Source organism: Ooceraea biroi, chromosome 4, assembly GCF_003672135.1.
Source record: "Ooceraea biroi isolate clonal line C1 chromosome 4, Obir_v5.4, whole genome shotgun sequence".
In the NCBI taxonomy this organism is placed as follows: Eukaryota; Metazoa; Arthropoda; class Insecta; order Hymenoptera; family Formicidae; genus Ooceraea; species Ooceraea biroi.
The window spans coordinates 17,504,458-17,526,116 of NC_039509.1; the positions used below are offsets into that span (position 1 = coordinate 17,504,458).

The following is a 21,659-nucleotide window of genomic DNA, read 5'->3' on the forward strand; positions in this document are numbered from 1 at the left end:
TATACATAGTTCAAAAAGCTTGAAAACACTATTACCATCAGGAATAGTTAAGTTCCACCCTAATATATGCAAGATGCGACATATGCAATGCTATCATTATTCTACATATATTAAACTTGAAAAAAGAAGGCTACATGTGTAGTTTATACCCACCTACTCTATTCTAATTACTAATGCTAAATACTATTCCATTCTATCACGCAAGATTTTTACTTGTTATTGCTGCATGGAGTACATGAAGGTGAAATAAGATACTGATGCACTCAGCAGCTGCAAACAAATATGTTTCTGTTTTACTTGTACAAGATATGTGATATATAATATAATTATTATAAGTCTATGTATACAGTATATATACTTTTATATATAAAAATATATATATTATATATAGTTATGTATAATTTACTGTAGCGAAACATTCTAAAGATGCTGAAAATAATCCACCAACATCCAGGGTAAAAATTTTACTGCCTCTTTGTAATAGAAACAATACCAGTTTCTGTACGCGTATCGGTGCTAAATGTCATGAAACGTGGTACCTATAAAGAAATAAGCTAAAGCTAATAATAAACTATAAAATAAATAAATTAAAATAAACTTGACAATTGAAGAAGTATAAATAATTAAATTAATACTTTTTTGCACATATGCAGGAGTTTGTATTCATACTTTCATCAGTAAAAACTATTAGCATGAAGTTACCCATACAGCACAAAAGTCTGAAGGATGCCGTAGGGATATCCACAGGATATAAAATGTCCTTCAGACATCCCTTCGATGTCTCTCGGACTTTTGTGCTGTATGGGTACCAGCACCACATGTAAGAATATCACTTACGTGGTTACATATACAGAATTACTATGATCTGTAATTTCTTGTCCAGTATAATTAGCTAGGAACAAACCCGCGAGCATAGTAAATATGGCAAAAAGGTGTAATACAACTTCTACCACTTCCTCCATAGGTGACTCAATATGAAATACCTGAAATATCATCGTTAGATGATCAACATTTTACAAAACGCATCACTTGACACAAAATCTAAACTTTTTTACAGGAAAAAGCAAAAGTTGTAAAGTAGCAATACTTATATTTCGCATCATTAAAACTTACTACTTTTATTATCAAAGCATTTCGAAATTTGAAATTCGTGCTTTTAATAATTTTTGATCATTTTTTCCCTTTTTTAACATGAAAATTGCAAGATCTTAGTTTTAAGTCGCTTGTACATATGTTGAAAAAAATAGAAAAACTTACTCCAAAAAGATTGAAACTTAAGCAAAGCACAGTAACTATTATCAAAAAGAAGATTGATCCCTCAATTTTTTTCATGAAACATTTTGCGAATCTTAAACACAGATATTATTATTAAATATCAAAAATGTTATATAAAAAATTAGAAATAAAAGATATGATTAAACTATAATTGTACAATATTTGTAAAAATAGTTTCAATCATTAATATTTTATATTTCTATTTCACTTGCATCCACAAAGGTCATCATATAGTTCTGCATATACTACTTTGTTTTTATAACCGACAAGTTTCAGAGAAAGTTATAACTTTGCTCAAAATGCTTTATGAGCACTATTTCTACGTTTAATAGACACATATTATCAGATTAATACTAACTGCATAGCTTTACGATGTATGTCTACGGCACAAATTATCTTCTTGTAAATTACATCTCTGGTTTCGTATTAAGGTCATGTGACAATTCGATCGTCATTGCTTGCTCAATGCGGTAGCTATAAATAACATTTTGACGTGAATACGTCTTATAACTCGATGGATGCCAATTTGAAAAGTTGAGCGAGACGCGAGACGCGAGACGCGTGACGCGGGACGCGTGACGAAATTTCTTTCATTCAATTTTAATATACAGTCTCATTTTAATTATAATTATAATATATAGGGTATCTCACTTTAACTTATTATAATATACAAGGTATAGACTTTGGATTATAATATATAGGAAAATATACACAGTTGATAGAAACTACTATCTTTCTTTGAACTCTTTCCTAAACATGACGCATTCACGTTAAAAACTTACGGCCGTGTCCCGACACAGCCTACCCCACTTTTTTCTGTAATTAAATTCCCTTTCTAGATTGTTTGAAACACGATAGAATACGATAGTTTACGATAGTTTTCAGACAATCTGAACATCCGTCGTTTTTTGCATTAATCACTTCTTTACCTGGCAATCTCAAATATTCCGCACGCATGTTTGAAATATGACACTATCATCGTTCCCGTTCCTATCATTACGATCAATTCTGCAGAACAGGTTATGTTCATATGCACAAGAATTAAAAAGTAATACTTTTCTGATACAATGAAGTATTTGGTCACTATTTCCATTATGGGAATTGCGTAAGACTCATTTTTCGGCATGACGACGTCAAGAATGTACGGTGCATATACTATAATAGCAGTAGAAAATGTGCCGCACACAGTAACTACTGAAAACAAAGTAATGTACATAAAAACACTTGTTATTCATCTTTCTAATATTCTTCAACTTCTTTCTAATTAATTTTTCTATACATATTGTGATAATAATCGTCGAAATTTTTTCTTACCTATCAGTGTAATCGTAAGACGTTTCCCAAAGTATCCATATTTTTCATAGATAGCAATTTCGTTTCTGTCCTTTAGCTCGTCGTAGATGTGTTGCAATTGGTCCAAGAAATATTTTATCTATCATGTTAATAATATTTTACGCTATATCCGAAGTTTGAAAGAACATTGCCACGTACAATGTAACTCATTTATGGAAGTGACTTTCTTTCTGGAGTAGAGGCGTAACTTACAATTTTCATGTTAATCCAAAAGCAGATAAATATAATTGCGAGCATAACATAAAATGTCGCACAAGAGATTATTATGATAGCATGATCAATGCTACATTCTGCCATGAAGAGTCTTGAGAACTACAAACAAAAACTTAATTTTGCTTAAGTTTTGTCGCATTAGAGATGTATTCTTGTGAATTTGTACTATCTTGTTGATTTTCAATAATGTCTCGAAAATCTTTTTATTTCGAAATATTACAACGAACACGTTTATAGTTTTGCAGACTAGTAAAGTGATTATAAATATCTCTTTTCATTATTTAGTCGATACCAATAATTTATACATAAAATATTACAGATATGATTATAGGTAGGACAGTATGTTTTAATACGACCCGGACACGCAAAGTACATGCCAAATATAAAAAATGCAAGATTGATTTTACGACAACTATACTATTTCAAATTACAAACCCTCAAACTGAATTGCTTCTAGGTACTTGGCTAGATAATTATTAATTTCATATATAGATTTTGTATGTACTTGGCGTATTTTTTTATCTCGGAAAGATTTTTTTAGTTTCCCTTTTTAATAATTTCCGTAATATATGTATCGTTGTTTAGTTTTTTGTATATTATAGATACTGTATATGGATATGAATGTTGTTTCGACTTTCTCTGTCTATGAAAGCCTACCTTAGTATTTTAGTATATATATTTTAACGACTTGAGGTATATATATATAAATTCTTCAGTTCGAAACATATTCTCCTTAGTAAGTAATAAAAATGAGATCTACAAATATGAATTAGTAAGTAATAAAAATATCTCATTTTTATTACTTACTAAGGAGAATATGTTTCGAACTGAAGAATCTCTTTCTATAAACTATAATTTGGTGTATAAGTTTAGTTTTTAATTTTCATAATCCTCTATTCTAGTAAAAGTAATTAAAATGGCATTGATATGAAGATAAAAAAAGTTGCGAAGTCGTGTCTTTTTAACGACATGATATTTCACGTGTCCGTGATATTAATCCGTCATTTTTCCGTCATTTTACCGCCGTTACATTAGTCGTTCTTAGTCATTCTATGATTAAATTCTACCGTGGCATAGGTGTACTATCTGGCTGACGTACCTGAAATGCGATGTTGCTCATAATAAAACAGCAAAACAATCTTGCCTGAAAACGAGTGAATTTTGTTTCTTCGTCAGGCCACAAGCCCAAAGGGAGGAGTAGTGCCCGATTCCAATTGAAATATCGCTTTCTAATACAAGTCATGTTTCGCGATCGTCAAAACTTCGCACCTGCCTGCAAAATAATCTATACCTGTTCGTCTATCCCCTTTTCCCATCACTAGTGTTTTAAAATTTTCCCCTCGCCGCATAAATTTCCAGATAAATTATTTAAATTAGCATAAATGTAGCGCGAGGTGGTGCACGATACTACCGTGCGATTGTAACACCTGTTTGATGACAATTTAACGCCTTGGCTCGAGAAAAGTACTCATCGATTAAGTAATTGTTACACGGAGAAAAGAAAAATATTCAACGTATATTTATTTCCCCATTGTAAAATAATCGTAAAATCATACCAGAGATCGAAATACGCGCAGACGCAGTTGCTCGTATGTTTTAGTATCCTTTACTTTTCCTCTTTCCATTCTGCAATGAGCACTCGTTGAATGAACATATGCTTTGAGCGGAGAAGCATTTCATCGACTTTACACAGTACATACAGTACACACTTTACATGTGTCAAATTTGGAGTTTTTACTGGTAAAATACATACAACTATAACCTTTATTCAAAGTTATTCTGTTGTCTTACTCTTGATGAATGATTTAATATAAAATTAAATGACAATTCATAATAGTGTGCTATGGAAATGTAAACAGAAATAGTTAAGAAGAAACTAAGAAACAGCTGCATGAATATCATCTTGCTTAATTATATTAAAATTCTCTGTAATTCTTTTGATATGCTATACTGTTATTTGCTGGATTGTTGCACCTTAATTGCATGAAATAATTAGCAATACTGCTAATATAAATATTTATTATAACGTTTCATGTTTCTTTATTGGTCTAACGAGATATTGTTACACGTGCTGTGCTTAAATATATTTAATATTGGAATTATTATTTTATTTATTCGACTTTTCATTTCTTCTTATACGCGTGCAACAAACCAAGCGAAAATGTCTGTTATAAATATATCTCACTCTTTGTACATACTTCTTTTTAAATATTAATTGCCAATACTAAGTCTGTATATTATTTTTTCTTGTTGGAACGGCATGTAATTCCGTGCTTTTACCTTTAATCAATCGTAACACCGTTTTAGATTCAACATTAGATTCAAATATGTTCCCGTCATTTAAGATTTAAAGTGATAACTTTAAGGTTTAAAATACGTTACAAAGCTCGAAAAGAAGTTCGAAAAATTTTGTTACCAAGAATAGTTAAGATCCACCCTTATATATACAAGGTGCGATATATGTAGTAGTAACGCTATCAACATTTTACATTAAACATACAAACAGAAGGATAAATGTGTATTTTATATCTATCTATACTATTATAATTACTAATGCTAAATGCTATTCTATTCTGTCACACAAGAGTTTTACTTGTTCTTACTGCATTGAATACATGAAGGTGAAGTAAGATACTGATGCACTCAACAGCTGCGAACAAATACGTTCCTGTTTTACTTGCACAAGATATGCGATTTATAATGTTTATAAGTCTATGTATACAGTATGTATACTTATATTATAGATGTATGTATACTTTTATATATATATATATATATATATATATATAATAAATGAAAAACTATTTCATTTATTTATACATGTATGTATAAATGTAATTTATATATATTTATGTATAATTTACTGTTGCGAAACATTCTAAAGATGCTGAAAATAATCCACCAACATCCAGGGTGAAAATTTTACTGCCCCTTTGTAATAGAAACAGTACCAGTTTCTGTATACGTATCGGTGCTAAATATCATGAAACGTTGTATCTATAAAGAAATAAGCTAAAGTAAAGTAAAGTAAACAATAAAATAAATAAATTGAAATAAAATTGGCAATTTAAGAAGTATAAAAAACTAAAGTAATAATTATTTGCACATATGCAGGGGTTTCTATTCGTACATTCATCATTAAAAGCTATTAGCATGAAGTCACGAGCACCACATGTAAGAATATCACTTACGTGGTTACATATACAGAATTGCTATGATCTGTAATTTCTTGTCCAGTATAATTAGCTAGGAACAAACCCACGAGCATACTTGAAATAGCAAGAAGGTGTAATAAAACTTCTTCCTTTTCCTCCAGAGGTGACTCAATGTGAAATATCTGGAATATCATGGTTGTGTGATCATTTTACAAAACGCATCATTTTGCACAAAATCTATACTTTATTACAGAAAAAAGCAATAGTTGTAAGGAAGCAATACTTATATTTCGCATCATTAAAACTTACTAATTTTATCATCAAAATAGCATTTTTAAATTTGAAACTCGAGCTTTTAATAATTTTTGATCACTTTTTCCGTTTTTGCAAATGAAAAGTACAAGATCTTAGACATATGTCTCTTGTACATATGTTGGAAATAGAAAAACTTACTCCAAACAGATTGAAACTCAAGCAAAGTACAGTAGCTATTATCAAAAAGAAGAATGATCCTTCAATTTTATTCATGAAACATTTTGCGAATCTTAAACACAAATGTTATTATTAAATATCAACAATGTTATATATGCCATTAGAAATAAAAGATTAAGTTATTCGATTAAGTTATAATTGTACGATATTTCTAAAAACATTTTCAATAAATATTTTAATAAATATTTTATATTTCTGTTTGAGTAGCATCCAGACGTTATCATAGTGTTCTGTATACAGGGTATTTCATATAAAACCCTTTCGCCCACAGATAGATCTCGTCAAATTGAATTAAAAAGTTCTGTATCACTCTGCAAACAACCACGTAAAATTTTGAGATATTAATAAAAGAAGCTTAACGAATCAGTACGCACTTTTGCGCGGCTCGTGCAGTAAGGCCATCGGTAGGAGAGCTGCGCGCTCTTTGTTGGTACGGTCATCGACATATAGAATGGACCGCAATAGTGGGACTAATCATGTTTGGAGTGAGAGGCAACTGGCGACACTTCCCTTTCTTTCTAGTGAAGCCTGATTGGCTACTGTATACCGCGGTATTACGCTAACGCGCGTACTGATACGCTAATTTTCTTTTATTAATAACTCAAAATTTTACGTTTGTTTGCAAAATGCTACAGGACTTTTTAATTCAATTTGACGAGACCTACATACTGTATACCTATGGGAGAAAGTTTTTTCGCCTTATGGCAAACACCCTATATATAAAATACTTTGTTCTTGTTACCGATACGGTTTAGGAAAAGCTATAAAGCTTTGCTTATTAAACAATGCTTTATCAGCATTATTTCTACGTTAAATAGACACATATTATCAAATAAATACTAACTGCATGGCTTTGTGATGTATGTCTACGGCATAGATTATCTTCTTGTAAATTATAATCTCATTTTTCGTATTATGATCACGTAACAACTCGATCGTCATTGCTTGCTCAATGCGGTAGCTATAAATAACATTCTTTCTGTAATTAAATTCCCTTTCTAGATTGTTTGAAACAGAATACGATATTTTTCAGACAATCTGAACATCCGTCGTTTATTGCATTCATCACATCTTTACCTGGCAATCTCAAACATTCCACAGATATGCTTGAAAACCGACATCAGCATTGTTGCCGTCGCTATGAGTACAATCAATTCTGCAGAACAGGTTACGTTTAGGTGCACAAGAAATAAAAAATAATACTTTTCTGATACAATGAAGTACTTGGTCACCATTTCCATCATGTGAATTGTGTAAGATTCATTTTTCGGCATGACGACGTCAAGAATGTATGGCGAATATATCATGACACAATTAGTAAATACACCGCACATAAGAAGTACTGAAAACAAAGTAATGTACATAAAAACAGTTGTTATTCGTCTTTCTAATAGTCTTCAACTTCTTTCCAATTAATTGTTCTATACATATTATGATAATAACCGTCGAATTGTTTTCTTACCTATCAGTGTAATCGTAAGACGTTTCCCAAAGTATCCGTATTTTTCATAGATAGCAATTTCGTTTTTGTCTTTTAGCTCATCGTAGATGTATTGCAATTGGTCCAAGAAATATTTTATCTATCATATTAATAATATTTTACGCTATATCCCGCAAAGTTTGAAATAACATTGCCACGTACAATGTAATTCATTTATGGCAGTCGCTTTTTTCTGGAATAGAGACATAACTTACAGTTTTCATGTTAATCCACAAGCAGATGCACATAATCATGAGCATAACAAAGAAAGTTGCGCAACAGATTATTCTGATAGCATGCTCAATGCCACATTCTGTCTTGAAGAGTCTTGAGAACTACGAACAAAAACTTAAATGTATTGATGCAAATGGATAATTGTTAATTATATATTGCTAAATGACATATTTCACCGCTTAACAAACTAACACAAACGAAAATGTTAAATAGTTATGACCCAAATTATCTAGCTATCATATCTTAATCTAAATGACGTCAGAGAAACTGATAATTACTGATCCAGTGACGTCAAATGATTGAAACAAACAGAATATAAAACATGTTTATAATAATTCTTTAAACACAAAATAAATCTTTTGTGCATAATATTTAAGAATACTTTATATTTTTTTATCCCCCTTCAGTGCCCCAAATGTAACAATATAGAAAGACATCCATTTTCCTACAGCATAACATGACTGTAATAATATAAAATTAATATTTTAAAGTACTGTCATGACTAATAAGGAATAATACAATAATGAGAAAATAGAATGAATGAAGCAAATATTATCAATACATTTGGTAATATTTCATCGAGAAATATAAAAAGATAAACTAAAAACACTTTCTAAATGTAAAAATATATGCCAAGTTTATAAAAAATCTATATATGAAATCGATAGTTAACTAGTCAAGTATCTCAAAGCAATTCAGTTTAATTTGTAATTCGAAATAGTATTTGTCATAAAATCAATCTTGCATTTATACTTGGCGCGCACTTAATAGCTTTCTCGGGTTGCATTGGATACGTATTCTTGTAAATTTGTATTGTCTTTTCAATAATGACTCTTACATCTTTTTATTTGGAAATATTAAAACAAACACGTTTATAGTTGTGCAGACTAGCATATTTGTACATCTTATTTTTATTATTTAATAAGGAGAATATGTTTCGTAGTGAAGAATCTCTTTCTATGAACTATAATTTGGTGTATAAGTTTAGGTTTTAATTTAATCTTAATCCTTTATCTTTTTACAACGTAATTAAAATGTCACTGATATGAAGATGAAAAAAGGCGAAATCAAATCTTCTTAACGACATGATATTTCACGTGTCCGTGATATTAATCCGTCATTTTTCCGTCATTTTACCGCCGTTACATTAGTTGTTCTTAGTCATTCTATGATTAAATTCTACCGTGGCATAGGTGTACATCTGGCTGACGTACCTGAAATGCGATGTTGCTCATCACAAAACAGCAAAACAATCTTGCCTGAAAACGAGTGAATTTTGTTTCCTTGTCAGGCCACAATCCTAAAGGGAGGAGTAGTATCCGATTCCAATTGAAATATCGCTTTCTAATACAAGTCATGTTTCGCGATCGCTGAAACATCGCACTTGACTGCGGAATAATCCACAGCAGTTTGTCGATCCTCCTCCTCTATCATTAGATTATATTTTATTTTAAAACTTTCTTCTCACCGAGTAAATTTCCAGATAAATTATTTAATTTAGCATAAATGTAACGCGAGGTGGTGCACGATACTACCGTGCGATTGTAACACCTGTTTGATAACAATGTAACGCCTTCGCTCGAGAAAAGTACTCATCGATTAAGTAATTCTTACACGGAGGGAAGAAAAAATTCAACGTATATTTATTTCTCCACAGTAAAATAATCGTAAAATGATGACCAGAGATCGAAATTCGCGCAAGCGCAGTTGCTCGTTTTTCGTGTCCTTTAGTTTTCCTCTGTTCATTCTGGAGTGAGCAGTTAGTGAATGAACATATGCTTTGAGCGGAGCAGCATTTCAATGACTTTACACACATATGTGTCAATTTTGAAATTATTACTGGTAATTAAGTACATAAAACTTTTATTCGGAGTTATTCTTCTGTTTTATGCTTGAGAAATGATTTAATAACAAAGTTAAGTGAAAATTTAAAATATTGTGCTATGGAAATGTAAACAGAAATATCTAAGTGAATGTATATCATCTTGCTTACTTCTATTAATATTCTCTTTAATTGTTTTGATATACTGTTATTTGTTGGATCGTACCTTAATTGCATGAAATAGGTATTACTAAAATAAATGTGTATTAATAATGCATATTCCTTTTTTGTTGCAAGTACTGTGCTCAAATGTATTTAATGTTTGAATCATCATTTTATTTATTTACGTGTCATTGCTTCTTATATGCATCGCATGCATAAAAGCTGAAAAATGTCTGTTATAAACATTTCTCACTCTTTCTACGTACTTATGTTTAAAAACTAATTGCTACTACTCTAAGTCTGTGCATTATTTTTTATTGTAGGAACGACAATTCATTCCATGCTTTTTTACCTTTAATCAATCGTAACACCGTTTTAGATTCAAAATTAGATTCATATATGTTGCCGTATTTATTGAGTTTTAAAGTGACAACTTTAAGATGTAAAATACATACCTCAAGAAGCTCGAAATAATTTGTTATATACAAGGTGCGGTATATGTAATAACGTTATAATCAACATTTTACATTAAACATGAAAAAAAGGCTAAATGTGTACATTTTATATCTATGCTATCCCAATTACTAATGCTAAATCATATTCTATTTTATTACAAGATTTTTACTTATTATTGCACTGAGTGCATGAAGGTGAAGTAAGATACTGATGCACTTACCAGCTGCAAACAAATACGTTCCTGTTCGTAAAAACTTGTACAAGATGTGCGATATATAATGTATTATAAGTCTATATATACAGTATGTGTATATTTTTATATATAAATATTAATATTAATATAAATAAATATATACAGGGTGTCTCATAACTCCTTACCTCCCCGTTAATAGTGTATAGTTTGGACTTAGCTGAGCCCTGTACCATTTTGCGATTTTCTCAATAATAACCGAATTATTAACGATTAAAGTAAATGAATAAGAGCGCGGATCGTCGCAGCGAAGTCGTCGGTAGGAGGGCCACGCTAACGCGCGTACTGATTCGCTAATCTTTTTTTATTAATATCTCAAAATTTTACGTGGTTAATTGCAAACTGATATAGAACTTTTCAGTTTAACGAGATCTACCTGCAGGAGTGATTGGACACTTTACGCGAGACACCCTGTATATGAATGTATTAGTATATTAAAACTGTTTACGATACTTTAAAAAGTACAGTGATCCATGTGAAAAAGGTTTTAATATTCCACCGTTGAATTAATTCGAAATGGACGTATTTGGGATAGAAAAAATAATTTTAAAATAATTGACGTCTTGTACTTTTCTCAGTACCAACAGTTCCTAAATATATCGTCATGCATAATAAATGGTCTATATGTTGGAGCAAGTTTGGCAAACTTTCATTGGCAATATAACAATATATTAGCACAAGATTGCGCATGCACGTACTTCCACGAATGTTATATGTTTTCCTTCTTCTTCGTTCTGCAAGAGCTATAATCGTTTGTCAGACAATCACATTCAGTACCTCATGCAGTTAACGTGATCGATGATTACCTAGGTCGTGTATATCAGAGGTAAAGTAAACTTAGTTATAGTAAAGGAAACGGTGTCGAGTCATATTCTACCTTGCGAAATCCAATAACCTGCTTGCTTCAACAATATGTATAAATAAATGAAATAGTTTTTCATTTATTTATATATTTATATATATGTATAAATAAATATGCTTTATATATATTTACAGTAGCGAAACCTTCTAAAGATGCTACATATAATCCGCCGACATTCAGGGTCAAAATTCTGCTGCTCCTTAGTAATAGAAACAGTACTAGTTTCTGTATGCGTATCGGTGCTAAATATCATGAAACGGTGTATCTAGAAAGAAATAACTAAAATAAAAGTGTCAATTAGAGAAATTTAGGAAAATAAATTATTAATTTTTTGCACATATGCAGGTGCTTTTTAATTCGTATTTTCATCATTAGAAACTATTAGCATGAAGTCGCAAGCACTACGTATAAGAATATTACTTACGTGGTTACATATACATTATTACTATGATCTATAATTTCTTGCCCAGAATAATTAGTAACGAACAAAAACAGGACTATACCTATCACAGCAAAAAAGTGTAATATAACTTCTTCCACTTCCTCCGTATTGGACTGAGTTTGAAATAGCTAAAATCATCGTTGTGTGATCAACATTTTACCAAACGCACTCACTTTACGCAAAATATAACCTTTATTACAGAAAAATGCAAAAGTTGTAAGGAAGCAATATTTGTATTATATTTCTCATACTCGCAATTTATTAATTTTATCATAAAATTAGGAAACCTTGAAACTCAGATTTTATATAATTTTTTTATCATTTCTTCCCCTTTTCAAAATGAAAATTACAAGATCTTAGTTATAATACGCTTGTATATATGCTGAAAGTAAAAAAACTTACTTCAAAAAGATTGCAACTCAAGCAAAGCACAGTAGCTATTATCAAAAAGAAGGATGCTCCTTGAAGTTTATCCATGAAACATTTAGCGAATCTTAAACACAGATATTATTATTAAATATCAAAAATGTTATATAAAAAATTAGAAATAAAAGATATGATTAAACTATACTTGTAGAATGTTTCTAATTTCTAATTTTCAATTGCACTCATTTTATATTACTGTTTTACTAGCATCCAAAATTTAATATAGTTCTGTATAATACTTTGTTTATAGTATAACCAAGTTTTAAGAAAACATATAACTTTGCTATTACAATGCTTTATCAACATTATTTGTATATGTAATAGAGACACATTATTAGATAAATACTAACTGCAGAGCTTTGCGATGTATGTCTACGGCACAAATTATTTTCTTGTAAATTATAATCTCATTTTTCGTATTAAGGTCATGTAGCAACTCGATCGCCATTGCTTGCTCCATTCGGTAGCTACAAATAGTTTCTTTTGTACTTAAATCCCTTTTCCAAATTGTTTAAAACGAAATACGATATCTTTCAGGTAATCTGAACATCTGCCTTTTCATTAATTACTTCATTACCTGGCAATCTCAAACAGTCCACAAGCATGCTTGAAATATGACAATATCATTGTTCCCGTTCCTATTACTACGATCACTCCTGCAGAACAGGCTGCGTTCAGATAAATAAAACTTAAAAAATAATACTTTTCTGATACCCTGAAGTACTTAGTTATTAGTTTCATGATGTGAATTGCGTAAGATTCATTTTTTGGCATAACGATGTCAAGAATGTACGGTGAAAATAGCATGGTACCAGCAAAAAATAGGCTGCACACAGCAAATACTGAAAACGAAATAGTTTACATAAAAGCAGATATTATTCAATTTTTCAATATTGTTCAACTTTTTTACAATTTATTTTTACACATTGGGATAATATTTCTCGGATGTTCTTCTTACTCATCAATCTGATCGTAAAACGTTTTCCACTATATCCGTATTTGTCATAAATAGCAATTTCGTTTTTATCCTTTAATTCGTGATAGATGTGTTGCAATTGATTCAATAAATATTTCATCTATCATGTTAACAATATTTTACGCTATATTCCGCAAACTTTGTAAGAAAATTGCCATGTACTTCATTTATGATTATTAATTTATTTATGACAGTCACTCCCTTTTTAGATTAGAGGCATAACTTACACTTTTCATGTTAGTCCAAAAGCAGATGAAGATAACAATAAGCATAATAAAAAATGTAACGGAAGCAATTATTTTGATAACATAATCAATGTTACATTCTTCAATGAAGAGTCTTGAGAACTACAAAAAAAATTAAATTTATTGATCTAAGTGAGGTATTTATTATGTATTAATTATATATTGCTAAAAAACATATTTTCAATATTCAACAAATTAACACAAACGATGTTATGATACGAAGTGTCCAGCTAACTCCTACGTTAAAAATATGTCAGAGAAATTGATGATTACTATGATCCAGTAAGCGTCCAATGATTAAATAACACATGATATAAAACGTCTTTTTGTGACTTCTTAAGAACGTTACAAAAACATACTGTTTCAATCTTTTCTCTTTTTTCTGACTAAATTCTGACGCAGTTTTAAGTATGCTATCTGGATAATAACGTACGTGAAATGGAACGCTGCTCATCAGGAGGCTAAAAAGCAATCTTGCCTGAATACGAGTGAATTTTGTTTCTTTGTCAGGCCACAAGCCCAAAGACAGCAGGAGTAGCCTATTCCAGTTGAAGTACCGCTTTTTAATACAGATCATGTTCCACGATTGTCAACACTTCGCACTTGACTGCGGAATAATCCACAGCAGTTTGTCCATCTTCTTCCTCCATCATTAGATTATATTTTACAACTTTCCCCTCACCATTATTTAATTTAGCATAAATTTAACGCGAGGTGGTGCACGATACTACCGTGCGATTGTAACACCTGTTTGATGACAATTTAACGCCTTGGCTCGAGAAAAGTACTCATCGATTAAGTAATTGTTACACGGAGAGAAGAAAAATATTCAACGTATATTTATTTCCCCGCTGTACAATAATCGTAAAATGATATCAGAGATCGGATAGGGACTATCAAAAGAAGAGATACCAGAGATCGAAATACGTATAGGCGCAGTTGGTCGTTTTTCGTGCCCTTTAGTTTTCCTCTTTTCATTCTGCAGTGAGCACTCGTTGAATGAACATATGCTTTGAGCGAAGCTGCATTCCATCGACTTTACACATATGTGTCAAGTTTGAAAGTATTACTGGTACAGTACATAAAACTATAAACTTTTATTCGGATTTATTCTTCTGTCTTACGCTTGAAGATTGATTTAATGACAAATTTAAGATATTGAGTTAAACTTTAGGATATTGTGCTACAGAACGAAATATAAACAGATACAGTTAAATGCTTGAATATCATCTTGCTTAATTATATTAATAATCTTTTTTATTGTTTTGATATGCTATATTGTTATTTGATGGATTGTTGTATCTTAATTGCATGTAGTAAATGTAGCATGTATTAATTGATAAAATAAATGGTTATTATAACATTTCATGTTTCTTTATTGATCTAACGAGACAATGTTACAAGTACTGTGTGCTCAAATATATTTAATGTTTGAATGATATATTTATTCATTGTCGATTGTTTCATTGCTTTTTAAGCGCATGCGAAAAAAGCGAAGAAAGTCTATTATAACCATATCTCACTCTTTCTACGTAATTATGTTTAAATATTAATTCCTAATACCACGCTTGTGTGTTATATTCTATTGTATTAGGATCTGCAATTAATTCGGTGCTTTTACTTCTAATTAATCATAACTCCGTTTTGGATTCAAATATGTTCCTGTCATTTAGTCAGTTTCAAAGTGCCATCCTTAAGATTTAAAATACGCTACATAGCTCAAAAAGCTCAAAAAAGATTTGTTACCAAGGATAGTTAAGCTTCATCCTAATATATGCAAGGTACGGTATATGTAATAACGCTATAATCATCATTGTTTATTAAACATCAAAAAGGAAAGCTAAATGTGTATTTTATATCTTTTTACTTTATTTTAATTACTAATTCTTAATATTGGTTTGTTCGGAAAGTGCGGTTTTTCACATAGCCAAGTATTCTAAGATGCTGTTTAAGGATCGAATTAGATATGTGGGGTATCTCCGCAATGCCTCGCGTTATGTAACGTCGATTACTTTCAATTATTGTTGCAATTTGGTCGTCATCTACCGCAGAAGGCCTATCTGAGCGTTCTTGAGTCTTCGATGTTAACATCATCACTTTTGAAGCGAGCAAACTACTTCTGAACAGTTCTTTCAGCTACTGCATTACTTCTGTAAATCTTTTTTGTTATCTGAACGGCACTCTTGCTTTTTTTGAAATAAAATAACATAATGTGTCAAAAATGCATCTTCTTTTCTCCCATTTTTAATTTGATGTAAAATTAACAAACCTCAATTGATCCTATTGTTCTTATTCGTAAATGATGCGTTGAAGTGTCCTCTTTCACAATATGTATATATGTTATATGTTAAAGTCCCACGACATAGATAAACATGTTTTAATGTCATCTCTTAAAAAACCGCACGAACTTTCTGTACAATCTAATACTATTCTATTCTATCACACAAGAGTTTTACTTGTTATTACTGCATTGAGTGCATGAAAGTGAAGTAAGATATTGATGCACTCACCAGCTGCAAACAAATACGTTCCTGTTTTACTTGCACAAGATGTGCGATATAATGTATTATATAAATCTATATATACAGTATGTGCATATTTTTATATATAAATATGCAAAATATACAAAATATATACAGGGTGTCTCATAACTCTGTTACCGCTGGTTAATGGCGTATAGTGTGGACTTAGAGTCGAAAAGTCCTGTACGCGGGACACCCTGTATATAAACTATATTATAAGAGTATCATAAATGTATTAACATATTAGAATTGTTTACGATACTCTGAAGACGGAGTACACTGATTGCTGTGAAAAGTGTTTTATCTCTTTCAGCGTTGAATTCACTTAAAAGGAGTGTATTTTGAATAGAAGGAATGATATAAAAATAATTGACATCTTTTTGTATTCGTACTATATGCACTAGAACTTAGATATACCGTGCATAATAAATGTATGTATGTTGGAGCAAGTTTTCATTATCAATATACTAATATATTAGCACAAGATTGACACGCGCGCGCGCTATACTTCCATGGATGTTATATAAGTTACATAAGTTCCTTCTTCTTCGCGCTGCATAAGTCGACCGCGTTTGTCATAACATCATATTCAGTCTCTCATACTTCTTACATCTTCAGTCTCTAATATCGACTAGCTAACTCATGTTAAGTGAAGTAAACTCAGTTATAAATACGGAAATCATATTGAGTCTTTTTCTACCTCGTGTAATCCAATAACCTGCTTGCTTCAACAATATATATAAATATATGAAATAGTTGTTTGTTTTTATAAATATGTATGTATAAATAAATATAATTTATATATATTTATGTATAATTTACTGTAGTGAAACATTCTACAGATGCTGTGAATAAACCACCGACATCCAGAGTGAAAATTCTATTGCTCCTTTGTAATAGAAACAATACATGTTTCTGTATATGTATCGGTGCTAAATATCATGAAACGTTGTACCTATAGAAAGAAATATGCTAACATAATATAAACTGTAACATACGTAAAGTAAAATAAAAGTGTCAATGTGAGAAATATAGGAAAATAAATTCATAATTTTGTGCACATATGCAGGTGTTTTTTAATTCGTATTTTCATCATTAGAAACTATTAGCATGAACCGCGAGCACTACGTGTAAAAATATCACTTACGAAGTTACATATACAGAATTACTATGATCTGTAATTTCTTGTCCAATATTATTAGGTACGAACAGCGCCACCATTATAAATGCCACAGCCGTAAAGTGTAATAAAACTTCTTCCACTTTCTCCGTAGGTGACTCAATGTGAAATATCTGAAATATCATCGTTGTGTGATCAACATTTTATAAAACGCTTCACTTTGCACAAAATCTAAAATTTATTGCAGGAAAAAGCAAAAGTTGCAAGGAAGAAATACTTGTATTATATTTTTCATATTCGAAACTTACTAATTTTATCATAAAATTAGGAAACCTTGAAACTCAGATTTTATATAATTGATTATCATTTCTTCCCCTTTTCAAAATGAAAATTACAAGATCTTAGTTATAATTCGCTTGTATATATGCTGAAAGTAAACAAACTTACTCGAAAAAGATTGAAACTCAAGCAAAGCACAGTAGCTATTAGAAAAACTAGCATTGACCCTTCAAGTTTATTCAAGCAATATTTTGCGAATCTTAAACATAGATATAATTATTAAATATCAAAAATGTTATATCAGCCATTAGAAATAAAAGATTTGATTAAGCTATAATTGTAAAATATTTCTAAATTTTTAATTGTTAGGAATTATTTTAGATTCCTGTTTGACTAGCATCTAAAAGTTATCACAGTTCTGTATATATTGTATAATGCTTTGTGTTTATTATACCAAGTTTTAGGAAAAGCTATAACTGTGCTTACAATCAGTGCCGAATTAAAGTTTTTGAAGTTCAGAGCTATTGGCTCCATAGAGGCCAATTTTCAGTTATTCGAATAATAGGTAGGTATTCATGAATGATGCCGGGTGAAGCGCCCTAATAAGCGAGGCTATAGGCCCTCTTAGCCCCCCTCCCCCTTAATTCGGTCCTGCTTACAATACTTTATTTATAATATAATATAATAGAGATACATTAACAGATAAATACTAACTCCATAGCTTTGCGATGTATGTCTACGGCATAGATCAACTTTTTGTAAATTAGAATCTCATTTTTCGTATTAATGTCAAGTAACAATTCGATCGCCATTACTTGCTCAATGCGGTAACTATAAATAACATTCTTTCTGTAATTAAATTGTCTTTCCAAATTGTTTGATACAGAATTGATTGAAACAGATATTTTTCATACAATCTGAACATCCGTCGTTTATTGAATTAATCACTTCATTACCTGGCAATCTCAAACATTCCACAGATATGCTTGAAAAACGATATGAACATTGTTGTCGTCGCTACGTATGCGATTATTCCTGCAGAACAGCTTATGTTCAAATACGTAAAAATTAAGTAATAATACTTTTCTGATACAATGAAGTACTTGGTCATAATTTCCATTATATAAATTCCGTAAGACTCATTTTTCGGCATAACGATGTCAAGAATGTACGGCAAACATAGTATAATAGAATTACCAAATGCAGTGCACGTACTAAGTACTGGAAACAAAGTTGTCTATATAAAAACACTTAGGTTTCCTAATATTCGTCAACTTCTTTCCAATTAATTTTTCTATCCATATTGTGCTAATAATCGTCGAATTTTTTTCTTACCTATTAGTATAATCGTAAGACGTTTCCCAAAGTATCCATATTTTTCATAGATAGCAATTTCGTTTTTGTCCTTTAACTCGTCGTAGATGTGTTGCAATTGGTCCAAGAAATATTTTGTCTATCATGTTAATAATATTTTACGCTATATCCCATAAAGTGTGAAATAACATTGCCACGTACAATGTAATTTATTTATGACAGTCGCTTATTTTCTGGAGTAGAGCCATAACTTACATTGTTCGTGTTAATCCAAAAGCTGATGAACATAATCGCGTGTGTACTATAGAATGTCACGGAAGAGAGTAGTCTGAGAGCATTATCAATGCGACATTCTGCCTTGAAGAATCTTGAGAACTACGGACAAAAATTTAAATTTATTAATGCAAATGGATAATTGTTAATTATATTGGTAAATGGCATATTTCAACACTCAACAAACCAGCACAACCGATACTGAGAGAAATACTTATGACGCAAATTATATAGCTAGCATATGCATGTCAATATAACATCAGAGAAACTAATGATTACTCCAGTGATGTTAAATGATTGAAACAAACCTAATATAAAACATCTTTTTGCCGTCTTATTGACGTTACAAAAACGTACTGTTTCAATAATTTTTATTAAGTTTTGCAAGATAAGTGGTATTACATAACGTGTATATATATATATATATATATATATATATATATGTATGTTAATATGTTATTATACAACACTACAAACACAGTTGTACTACTGACTTAGCTTTCTATATATGTAAATTGCATCACTAGGTTTTGATCACAAATTAATTAAATTTTTTATACAGTTTTAGATCATTTTAAAAATTAGTATTTTTATTTGTAAATTTGGGTTTTAACTTCTTGTTAAAAAATTACTTATAAATTTTTCTAAGTAGTATATGATCATATTCTGACAAATTTTATCCTTCTAATTACTATTCATATGTTTCTAATTGGTTATTTGTAACAACAAAATAACGTCTAATAATGACGGCTAGTTATTTATTTATTTTGTTTTCTCTTTTGCGATTTTAGAAATGCAAGAGCCAACAGTGTGAGTTTTATTTGACACATATTCGTAATATAAATGTATTTGTTAGCCGATAATGTAGAAATATTAAGATAAGCACTGAAATCGTCGAGGAGGGCGCAACAAATATAATATATTGTGAAACTAATATTGACAAGCGGCATTCGAGATCTCGCGTTGAGTTCGTATGAAAAGTAAAGAGACGGTTACACAAAAGCACGTGCCGTGAGAAAGAAAGTGAGAAGTGTGGCTGCAGACGAAAGTTAGTAATTTTTATCGTTATCGTTATCGTACATGTTTATCGTTTGTATTAACAAATGCATATTAATGCAGTTATTAATTATTTGATTTCCTTTAATGTTACTATTACTCACGTTGATTGTAGTTGAATTTGTTAATAATATAAAGATGATTCCAATTACTGTATGCATACTGTAGATTATAATCGTCAAAGTCAAATATTATAATCAATCAATATATATTAATTATCAAAACGTTGTCGTATAAAGTTTTTAGTAAAGTGTCACTGATATGCAGATGAAACAAGCCGCGAAGTCAAGTCTTCTTAACGACATGATATTTCACGTATCCGTGATATTAATCCGTCATTTTTCCGTCATTTTACCGCCGTTACGTTAGTTATTCTTAGTCATTCTATGAATTCTATCGTGACATAGGTATGCAACTGGCTCACGTACCTGAAATGCGATGCTGCTCATCAGAAAACAGCAAAACAGTCTTGCTTGAAAACGAGTGAATTTTGTTTCCTTGTCAGGCCACAAGCCGAAAGGGAGTAGTACTCAATTCCAGTTGCAGTATCGCGTCCTAATACAAGTCATGTTTCGCGATCGCCGAAACTTCGCACTTGATAGCGGAATTACCTACACCACTCCGTCTATCCCTTTCTTCCATCATTAGAGTGTTTTTCACCTGTGGTGAGGGCATCATATAAATTTGTAGGTAAATTCTTTAATTTAGCATAAATGTAACGTGAGGTAGTGCACGATACCACCGTGCGAGTATAACAGCTGTTTGATGACAATTTAACGTCTTCGCTCGAAAAAAATACTCAATGATTCAGTAATTCATCTTACACGGAGAGAAGAAAACATTCAACGTGTGTGTAGTTCTCACAGTAAAAGAATCGTAAAATGATGCCAGAGATCGAAATACGCGCAAGCGCAGTTACTCGTTTTTACCGTCAGTTAGTTTTCCTTTTCTCATTCCATAGCGAGCACACGTTGAATGAACATATACTTCGTGCGGAGCAGCATTTCATCAGCTTTATCCACATATGTTTCACGTTTGGAGTTATTACTGGTAAAATATATACAACTATGCATGAACTTTTGGTCGGAGTTATTCTTATGCTTGATGCATGATTTAAGGTGCAAATGTAATATATCTTACTGTAGAACAAAATCATGAAAAATAGTTTGACAAGATAAATCATCTTGAATATTTATATGCATTAGTTGGTTTCAAAAAAGCTTTATATATTTGGGTTTTATTCATTAGCGCA

General features: G+C 30.9%; 3 protein-coding genes and 2 long non-coding RNA genes across 7 annotated transcripts; 2 read left to right on the forward strand and 3 right to left on the reverse strand.

Moving 5' to 3' along the window:
- Positions 1–4,857: 4,857 nt before the first annotated feature.
- Positions 4,858–9,600, reverse strand: LOC105285946. 2 transcript variants are annotated; one of them, XM_026968893.1, is made up of 9 exons: positions 9,417–9,600; positions 8,184–8,303; positions 7,951–8,068; positions 7,566–7,830; positions 7,333–7,449; positions 6,450–6,540; positions 6,033–6,178; positions 5,706–5,838; positions 4,858–5,491 (listed from the first exon to the last, which is right to left on the reverse strand). In XM_026968893.1, the coding sequence occupies exons 1-8, from the start codon at positions 9,579–9,581 to the stop codon at positions 5,823–5,825; spliced, it is 1,038 nt and encodes a 345-aa protein (XP_026824694.1). In that variant the 5' UTR covers positions 9,582–9,600; the 3' UTR covers positions 4,858–5,491; positions 5,706–5,822. The 2 variants fall into 2 exon arrangements, with proteins under 2 accessions (XP_026824694.1, XP_026824693.1); XM_026968892.1 differs by having other exon boundaries at positions 5,706–5,853.
- A 56-nt stretch (positions 9,601–9,656) lies between these two features.
- LOC109611321 lies at positions 9,657–15,206 on the forward strand. Its single transcript, XR_002193683.2, has 2 exons — positions 9,657–9,720; positions 14,558–15,206. It is a non-coding gene; the product is annotated as an uncharacterized LOC109611321 (long non-coding RNA).
- Positions 10,565–14,565, reverse strand: LOC105285952. The gene is made up of 9 exons (XM_026968886.1): positions 14,277–14,565; positions 13,826–13,945; positions 13,533–13,698; positions 13,200–13,464; positions 12,973–13,089; positions 12,599–12,689; positions 12,179–12,324; positions 11,887–12,033; positions 10,565–10,865 (listed from the first exon to the last, which is right to left on the reverse strand). The coding sequence occupies exons 1-8, from the start codon at positions 14,418–14,420 to the stop codon at positions 11,997–11,999; spliced, it is 1,086 nt and encodes a 361-aa protein (XP_026824687.1). The 5' UTR covers positions 14,421–14,565; the 3' UTR covers positions 10,565–10,865; positions 11,887–11,996.
- LOC113561752 lies at positions 10,951–12,094 on the forward strand. Its single transcript, XR_003406428.1, has 2 exons — positions 10,951–11,718; positions 11,889–12,094. It is a non-coding gene; the product is annotated as an uncharacterized LOC113561752 (long non-coding RNA).
- Positions 15,207–15,695: 489 nt separating the features above from the next.
- Positions 15,696–21,269, reverse strand: LOC109611485. 2 transcript variants are annotated; one of them, XM_026968894.1, is made up of 10 exons: positions 20,836–21,269; positions 20,512–20,569; positions 19,334–19,453; positions 19,100–19,217; positions 18,721–18,985; positions 18,479–18,595; positions 17,933–18,023; positions 17,513–17,658; positions 16,113–17,320; positions 15,696–15,993 (listed from the first exon to the last, which is right to left on the reverse strand). In XM_026968894.1, exons 2-9 carry the CDS (start codon positions 20,566–20,568, stop codon positions 17,305–17,307), a joined length of 930 nt encoding a protein of 309 aa, XP_026824695.1. In that variant the 5' UTR covers position 20,569; positions 20,836–21,269; the 3' UTR covers positions 15,696–15,993; positions 16,113–17,304. The 2 variants fall into 2 exon arrangements, with proteins under 2 accessions (XP_026824695.1, XP_026824696.1); XM_026968895.1 differs by lacking the exons at positions 15,696–15,993; positions 16,113–17,320; positions 17,513–17,658 and adding an exon at positions 17,822–17,860.
- Between the last annotated feature and the right edge of the window lie 390 nt (positions 21,270–21,659).